The sequence below is a fragment of the Olea europaea genome, unplaced genomic scaffold (assembly GCF_002742605.1).
Source record: "Olea europaea var. sylvestris unplaced genomic scaffold, O_europaea_v1 scaffold2609, whole genome shotgun sequence".
NCBI classification, from domain to species: Eukaryota; Viridiplantae; Streptophyta; class Magnoliopsida; order Lamiales; family Oleaceae; genus Olea; species Olea europaea.
Genome location: NW_019244411.1, coordinates 1 through 8,817, shown reverse-complemented (window position 1 = coordinate 8,817; position 8,817 = coordinate 1). Strand labels below are relative to the sequence as shown.

Here is an 8,817-nt window from a genome sequence, read left to right as displayed (position 1 = left end):
ATTACGGATAGACCATCACGTGTGGCATTTCTTACTTGTGAAGTAAGTAGCTGATTTCACAAGCTAAAGTGTGGTGACGCTTGAATGAACACGTGGATGTTTTGTTATAGAATAAAACATTGGAGACCCGCCTACAGATTTCACATGGATAACTGTCTCAGTGTCAGTGGTTGCTGGTTAATCTCTAACGTTCGGTAGTGGGATTGTTCTTTTGACTTGAGGTCATCATAGTATCTTATATGAGGATAGTCATACTGACAGTATTGAATGTTGCTCTATCAAGGGCCACTAATACGGCATCGTTTAGGTATGTCAAGAATCGTATGAAGATTGTGAATGACCAATAGAGGATTCGTCACTCTTAAATAGTAAGAGATTATAATTTGCATTTCATTTAATTAAGTCGATAATGAAATAATTGGCCAAGGTGTACTCATAAGTCGAAAATGAGTTTTTGACTTATATTGACTTAAAAGTGAAGTGAAAGATATGATCAATAATTGAGATTGACACACTTTCATATCTCGTAATTGATCGGATCATATTGACGAAGGGATTATAGTGTCATGATAAACGAACGAGTTTGATTTTGTCATATCACGTGACATTTTTCGTAACATGTATTGCCCTGACACATTGCTAGATGTTAATCTGAGACGGCGAGTGTGAATTGGTGATAAATTAAAATGGTGTTTTAATTTATTAATTTTCATTATATCAAAATAATATTTCATGTCGTTAGGTATCGTGATCGGGGTCGCACACAAAAGAGAACTTGAAGATTGTGATTTATCAATTAATTAATTTGAAAAGTATTGGATAAATTAATTAATTGGATTGCTTATTTATAGGCCCATATTAATTAATTCACGGACCCGATTTAATTAAATGAGTTAATTAAATATTGGATCGGGTGAGGCCAAACCTGTTTGGGTTTATATAAATAAGTTATTAGGGTTTACAATTTGAGAGTGAAATTCATTTTTCTTGCTAGCACAAGTAATAAAATCCTAATCCCACAATCTTGTTCTCTGTGTGGATCACCGTTGGAGGTTGGACAATTGAACAGCTGTAGGTGGCAGATCAAGATTGCTGGAACGAAAGAATGCAAAGGAGTTTGTAGAATCAAAGCAAAAAGTTTGCAGATCTCGTAAAAGGTACAACTTTTATCACAATTCCTATCTAAACACAAAGATGAATTCTGGTGGGAATCGAAATCTGTTTTAATTTTCTACTGCGTACGTTAAGTAGATTCCCAACATATAGTACTATCCACCGATTGATTTATATTGTCATTCTTATGAATTTGCCTTATGGTTGAATAACTAGACTTTTCAAATTCGATTGATTTTTTTGTCCCTAAATCGTAAGACAAGTTGTATTAAAGTTATCATTTAAAACATTATAATATAAATATTTTGAATATATATTTTATTTTATTTGTTGTTGATTTTAACTTAACAAATTCAATTCCATAAAAATCTTATAAATTAAAAAAAATAAAATTGATTACTTGCTATGAATTAGCAGTCTAAATTCTGAAATTTACTTCAGGCCCCACGAAACACAGGTACGGCCTAGTATCAATGACAATGGCGGGATTAGGGGTTGGAAGAAAATTACTTTTTTAATTGTTGGACATGGGCAGAGGTGGCGTTAGCCTGGCATAATAAATGAAGTGGAATCGCTAGAATTGGTATCTTTTGGTGGTTGGGGATGGCGAATGAAGAAGATGTTGAAAAATTGGGTCCTTTTGTTATTTTTCATTTTTTTGAGGCTCATTTATGTGGTTTTTTTTTATTGGATTGTTTTTAAGTCCAGGCTCAGGCTGAGACATACTGTATGGTGCCCTGGCGGGAGGTTTGACACCTGGAATAAGTTCAATCTCATGATCAATCGTCTTTCTTGGTGGTAATTTCTTTTGTAATTCGTCTGGCATGATGTCCTCAAATTTTCGAATAAGCCTTTTAACGGGTTTTGGAATAGGACCATTCCCCTCTTCGATCTCCTCTAATCGAAGAGTACACAAAAAGGAATGTTCATTTCTCTTAAAACCTTTACTAAATTGCATGGTTGAGATACTCTTTTCGCCCATCCTCCCAACTTGTGTAGGGATGACATACGGCTTATTACCCATCATCATTAACGAATCGGAATATGGCAACACTGCTGTCTTAGTATCTTGAAAAAATTCCAATCCCAGAATAAGCTTGAAATCATCCATTTGAACTGTAGATAAATTTGTCTTTCCCTCGAAAGGACCTGCTTTGATCAACACCGATTTCGCCACTCCAGCTATTGGTTGAGTAGCGGAGTTGATTGCTTTGACTTTTCCACTACCTTTTTCCAGAACAAGTCCGAGTCGCTCTATTTCGGTGCATGCAAGGTAGTTGTGGGTAGCACCAGTATCTACCATAGCCCCAATTGGCTTCCTGTTGATTTTCACATCAATATACATTAAACCTTTAGCCCTACAAATTCGAGCATTCGCTTCTTCCATCTTTGCCTCTTTCAATGGGACGTCATCCTTTTTAGCAACCTGATGCAACAGTATGTTGTACCGATGTAAAAATGCCCCAACTACGTCCTTATCCTCTTCGGAGTTGGTCTCACTATGACAATTAGCTTGTGGGGCCTCTTGCTTTGAACTTAACCCGCCACTTGCTAGCTGACAATATGCATTCACCATCTGCTTCTGAGGATACTCTAACACCAGATGAGGTCCTTCGCATAAAAAACACATCAATTTGGGAGTGGCATCAGTTCGGCCCTCCGTTGCTTTTCCTTTGTTCCAGTTGTTACTGTTGCTGCTGTTAAAATTTCCTCGACGGCTATTATGATAATTTCTCTGAAAGTCACGGGTGCTTTGATAGGCTCCTCCTTTATTCTGAGAGTAACGCTCTTCCCTATTTGGGTTCGAACTGGGTCTGTTACCACCTCCAATTGCTTGATTACTCCTCGAAGGTCTATCTTTTCTAGATTCTGTTTGGTAGTTGCTCAAGCATTCGGCGGCTCCCATGGCCGTGCTCAAATCAGTAACTTTTTATCTTTGAAGTTCCGTGCGTGTCCACGGTTTCAACCCTTCCATAAAGGTGAAGAGTTTATCCTTTTCTGGCATATCTCGAATATTCAGTATATGCCCTGAAAAGGATTTCACATGCTTCCTGATAGAGCTTGAATGTTTCAGGTCTCGAAGTGCCCGTTGAGCCTGATACTCGACAATTTCAGGGAAAAACTGCGATCTGATCGCTTCCTTGAGGAGATCCTAAGAATCTATTCGGACCCTATTGGCCTGAATGTCAGCATATTTGGTTTGCCACCATAGTTTTGCATCTCCACCCAGATACATGGTAGCTGTGGTTACCTTTCTAGCTTCGTCTTCGATCAAAGCTGTAAGAAAGTACTATTCCATGTCAAACAAGAAGTTTTCGACTTCTTTTGCATCACGTGCCCCACCGTAGGAATTTTGAGTCTAGGAGCATACTCAGGTACGGGAGCTTGCCCATTGCCCACCGCACGTTGGAGTACTCGTAATTGAGCTCTCAACGCTTCCATTTCATCCTGCAGATCAGGAATGATTGCAGCAGCTTCTGTTATTGCTATGCAAGACCTTTGGCTTTCATTCAGTTGGATGTGTAATCCATGAATCTCGGATTCTGCCATCTCAACTTTTTCCTCGAGACCTTCCAAGGCATATCACAACATAGTAGTTGTCTCATCAAGCGCATCCATGCGCTGTTTAGTAGTACTATTCTTTTGAGGCTCTCCCACTTTAATGGTGTGGGATGTAATTGGATCTATAACTTTCTTATCAACGATCGTGAACCGCAGCTCTGATACCAACTTTCATGGGGTGCCTTTCTTCTTGGCACAGAAAGGGACACTGAAAGAAAGGCACCCCGTACGGCAGTAGTCTACTCCGCTAGACTACTTTCCGCCTTTTCTCGATCGCGTTGGGACGAAAGAAAAATTAATTACAGTTTTGTAGAAAGCTTACAACAGAGAATTTGAATACATTGAAAGTAAATTAAACATTGATCGATGAAAACTGAATATTACAATTGAAGAAAACAGAAAATCACAATTGCTTGTACAAGGGGCGGACACCAGTGAGCTTGAAATTTTTTTGAATGACTAATACCCCTTTTAATAGCATTCGGAATAAAAATCTAAGTGATAGGAGTAGACGTTTAAAAGACGAGGAGCCATACTAAACGTTTACTAATATCAGAGTTATTTTACAACTGAAATAACTATTACAATAAAAAGAAAATTACAACTCAAAATTGAACTAATATTTACAATGTGCGGTCAAAGTTGAGCAAATTACAGCTGCGATAGTGTCAAGGGGCTAAGTAAAGCTGCGGTCTTTAACACCAAATCTTGACATGCACGTTTAATTGTTTCCTGTTGGTTGCACAAAATCTGCAAGACATGGCTTACAGTTTACTGATATTGGCCACAATAATTGCAATAGTGTTTACCTTGAGGCCTATAAATACAGCCACTTATTCACTCATTTTACACACACCTCATCTCCATTTCATATGTTCTCTCTTATTCTTTGCTTTCTTAAAATTTTGTTTTGTGTTTCAATTAGTATTTACATTGGGTTTATAATCTTATTTGAACTTTGTTGTTCCTGTCACCCTCTCGTTAGAGGAACAGTTCGTTGAATCCTGGGGATAGCCGATTTTATTGGAATTATCCTTAAGGACAGTGCTTGCCCACTCGAACTAGTTAACTATTTGAATTCATTACTATATATATTCATTTTATTTTTGCCAACAATTTGTCATTTTACTTGATCTCAAATTGGACGGAATAGAGACGAACTCTGCCTATTCTCTTAAAGGTTGGGAGAATGGTGGCAATAAAAAAGGTTGGAGGCATATCTCAGACGTGTTTAAAAGTATGATATTGGCATATTGCACAGCGAATATCATATTGCACAGCGTATTTCAACTTAAATTCTCACATTCAGGCATCCATTCTCGTCTTCTGGATTTGTGCGTGCATCTATGTTTGTGTGCTGCCCAGTGCTGCAGAAATGGTTTCCAGAACTGCCCAGAGATGTAAGCTCTCACCTACATTTATACACACACTAAAATCCAAATCCCCGACTCAATTTGAAACCGAAACCCCTCGTAAAAATTTCAAAAGAGACTGTAAAATCGACACCAATGATGCATTAACCCGCTTTTATAATAATATGCTCAAAATGAAACCCATGCCACCCATATGGTCATTTAACAAACTGCTAGGCTCTGTTGCCAAAACCAAGAATTATCAAGATGTCATTATTATGTACCGGAGGATTGTTGAAGTTGACGTATTGCCTGATACTTGTACGTTGAACATCTTGCTCAACTGTTACTGTAGCTTGAAATCGGTCGCTCTTGGCTTTGCTGTTATGGGTGGGATTATAAAGAGGGGATATAGTCCTGATATGTTTACCTATAATACACTGATTAAAGGGCTGTGTATGGAAGATAAGATTGATGATACAGTTACCTTCTTCAATAAAATTGTTCAAATGGGGTTTCTACCAGATGTTACAACTTGGGCTATTTTGACTAATGGGTTATGTAAGAGTGGAAATACAGAGATTGCACTTCAGTTAGTAAAAGAAGTAGGGGGCAGTAATGGAAGGTTTGGTTTAACATTTACCCCTAATTTAATTATTTATAGCACACTCATTCATGGCCTTTGCAAAGAGGGATTGTTGGAGAAAGGTAAACTATTATTTCTGGAGATGAAGGGTAGGGGAATTATGCCAGACTTGTTTACATATAGTGCTTTAATTCATGGTTTGTGCGAGGCTGGTGGGTGGGATGAGGCAAAGCAGTTCTTCATTGAAATGATAGATCAGGGCATTCGGCCTAATGTAATATTGTTTAATATCTTAATAGATGCACTTTATAAGGAGGGGAAGACTAAGGAAGCTAATGGCCTATTAAACTTGATGATTCAGAGGGGTGAAGAGCCAAGTTCTGCTACATATAATATATTGATGAATGGGCTTTGCTTAGATAATAGGATTGATGATGCAAGGGAGTTATTTGTTTTGATGGAGGCTAAAGGCCATAAGCGAGATGTTGTAAGCTACAACGTGTTAATTGGCGGGTATTGTAGGTGTCAAAAATTGGAAGAGGCTATGAGGCTTTTCAAAGAAATGGTACATAAAGATTACAAACCAAATGTTATTACATTTAACACTTTGTTAATTGGTCTATTTAAAGCAGGTAGAGTTGAGGAAGCACGAGAACATTTTGCAAAGACGAAATTTCATGAAGTCATTCCGAATTCTGCTAGTTATGATGTATTATTGAATGGATTTGTCATAAATAATTGCCTCATGGATGCAATGGAGATCATTCACACTCTGGAAAGATCTGGTGTTAACCTTGGCATTGAAACATATAATTGTGTTCTTGATGGATTATGTAAAGCAGGAGAGCTCGATTTAGCTTGTGAGCTATTTGGGAAGTTGTCTTATAAGGACGTTATTACATATAACATCATGATTCATTGCTTTTCTAAACATGGAAATATGGAGCAGGCAAATATTTTTTTTTGAAGATGGAAAAGGAAGGTTGTGCACCCAATTTGATCTCTTTTAACACGCTCATGCAAGGATTTTGCCATCATAACGAGGCATCAAAAGTGGTTGAACTTCTTGTGAAAATGAGAGAGAGAAATATCTTCCCAAGTGATCACACGATTTCATTAGTTGCAAATATTTTGTCCAAAGATGCAAATTATTCGAAATACCTAAGCTTGATTCCAAAATTTTCTTCCCAAGGTTGAATCAAAGATGAAATGATGTAGTTGTGAATTTTTTAGCTTTTTGGTCCCTCCATTGATGTGAAAGATGTATGAAGCTCACATAGGCAAAAGATATGAAATGGCGCAAAAGCTTATTGTAACATTGTATTATGAAGCATGGAATATGGGTTAGAGGATTTGACAGCTTCTATTTCTTTGGTACTTCTTCGGTCTAGTTCTTACACCATGGACGGTAACCTTCAACAATAGCAATAGTATTCATGTCTAGATTTCATCTACCATATTACCGTCTTAGCTGTAAGCATATGATGACTATTTATAAAATTAGAAGTTACTAAAAAGTTACTTTTTCTATTCGATCAAAGTCGAACAGTAGTTTCGATTATATTCGCAACTACTATTTATTTATTAACCACATATTTGTTGGAACCCAATAATACACCTCTTAAAAATTGTAGAATCTTGAATGGGATCTTTCCCACACACCAAAATATCATATGATGCAAAAGAAATTATCCACTGATGAGTCCTAATAATTGACTTCATCTTTCGTGAAGCAAATGAGTAGTGTAAAATAGAAAAGTGCAAGACAATCACTTTTTAAGATGTTCATCATGCCTTGGTGAATGTGGGATTTGAAAACTATGTAGAACCACTCGAACTTTTCCGGAATAAGGAACAAGCACAAGACAATAACCATAGTTCATTATGCGATGATGCATTCACCCGCTGCACAATCAGTTTTTTCTTTTACTCCTCGCATTAAGTTAGCCATCAAAAGCAATATGTGGAAACCCCACTAATGACATTAGAAGAGTCGGCCCAAATATATGAAAAGACGAAGCAACAAGATTACGGAAGCTACAGAAGTCGAAGTCCTTGTTCTAGCCAAAGTACCACTCAGTCATATATATGCCGAAGCCTTGACGAAGGGTTTATGCCGGAGTCCTCATATTCGCGACCTACCGAGCCTCAGAAAGACAAGGCGGAAGTTCTAAGAGATGAGGAGGCTATCATATCTGTCAACTTGAGGAAAATATTTGTGAAAAACTGATTAGACGTCTACTTTATCTTGTATCAAGAATATTGGCCTAAAAATATAGGGCAGTTGACTCTTTATCAATGTAATAAATGCATGTGTAAAAAGGATATGATGTATAGAAGGAGGTAGGGGCACGTGGTTCGGATCCAACAGTCGCAACATCTTCCGCAAACTCTATATATACCCTCCCTTAGAAAAAGAAAAGAGAGATATATGGAACAATAAAAAAACACATTTATAGAAAGAGAGGAAGGGGAGAAAACCCGAGAAAATGAATAAGTAACAGGTATATTAATTTTTGGCACATTTTTGGAAGGAAGAATAAGCCCATCCCATTACATTACATTCCATTTTTCTTTATCTTATTTTCAACCACACAATCTTCCATACAATAATATTATACGTAAATCAAAAAAATTTCTTTCTTTTTCTACCACTCATTTTTCAAAAAAAATACTATTCCAATCAATTTCATTTTCAAAAAATGGGGGCCAAATAGGGGTTAAATCTCCATACATTTCAAGCCATTGAATCTCTTATTTGTTCTTCTTCTTCTTCATCCACAAATATACGTATTTACAACCCATATATTGCAAAAATATGTCCACACGTACACTGTCTTCCAATGACACTTGTCGGTCATTTTCGGAGGTCAACATTTTCCGGTCCTAAGTTTGGCAAGTGGGCATGACTTTTCCAATGAAGTGACAGATTAGCAAAGTTAAAAACACCCATTATTCTGGTCTATTTGACGAACTACGTTACTACAAAATTCAAATCCCACAAAATAGTTGAATTGTTATCATAATCTGGATTTGGATTAAATGAAAATTCCTCTATTCTATTATCCTTAAAATTTATCCAAAAGGAAAGGTGATAACTATTTCCACATATAACTAACGCGATAGATCACTTTTGATAAACTAATTAGAGAGAACTGGAAACAAAATTGACATTGTATCACATATTTCTAATCCATCAAGTTC

At 36.9% G+C, this 8,817-nt stretch overlaps 1 protein-coding gene across 1 annotated transcript; it reads left to right on the top strand.

Moving 5' to 3' along the window:
- The first annotated feature begins 4,864 nt into the window (after positions 1 to 4,864).
- LOC111383042 (putative pentatricopeptide repeat-containing protein At1g12700, mitochondrial) lies at positions 4,865 to 7,843 on the top strand. The gene is made up of 4 exons (XM_023007100.1): positions 4,865 to 4,882; positions 4,985 to 6,562; positions 6,875 to 6,956; positions 7,557 to 7,843. Exons 1-4 carry the CDS (start codon positions 4,865 to 4,867, stop codon positions 7,841 to 7,843), a joined length of 1,965 nt encoding a protein of 654 aa, XP_022862868.1.
- The last annotated feature ends 974 nt before the right edge of the window (positions 7,844 to 8,817 follow it).

Bases quoted from the DNA above. Each gene is read 5' to 3' on its own strand.
- LOC111383042 (XM_023007100.1), top strand. The intron at 6,563-6,874 runs GCAAATATTTTT...TTGATGTGAAAG, and splicing joins AACATGGAAATATGGAGCAG to ATGTATGAAGCTCACATAGG. The intron at 6,957-7,556 runs GTTAGAGGATTT...CCTCGCATTAAG, and splicing joins TTATGAAGCATGGAATATGG to TTAGCCATCAAAAGCAATAT.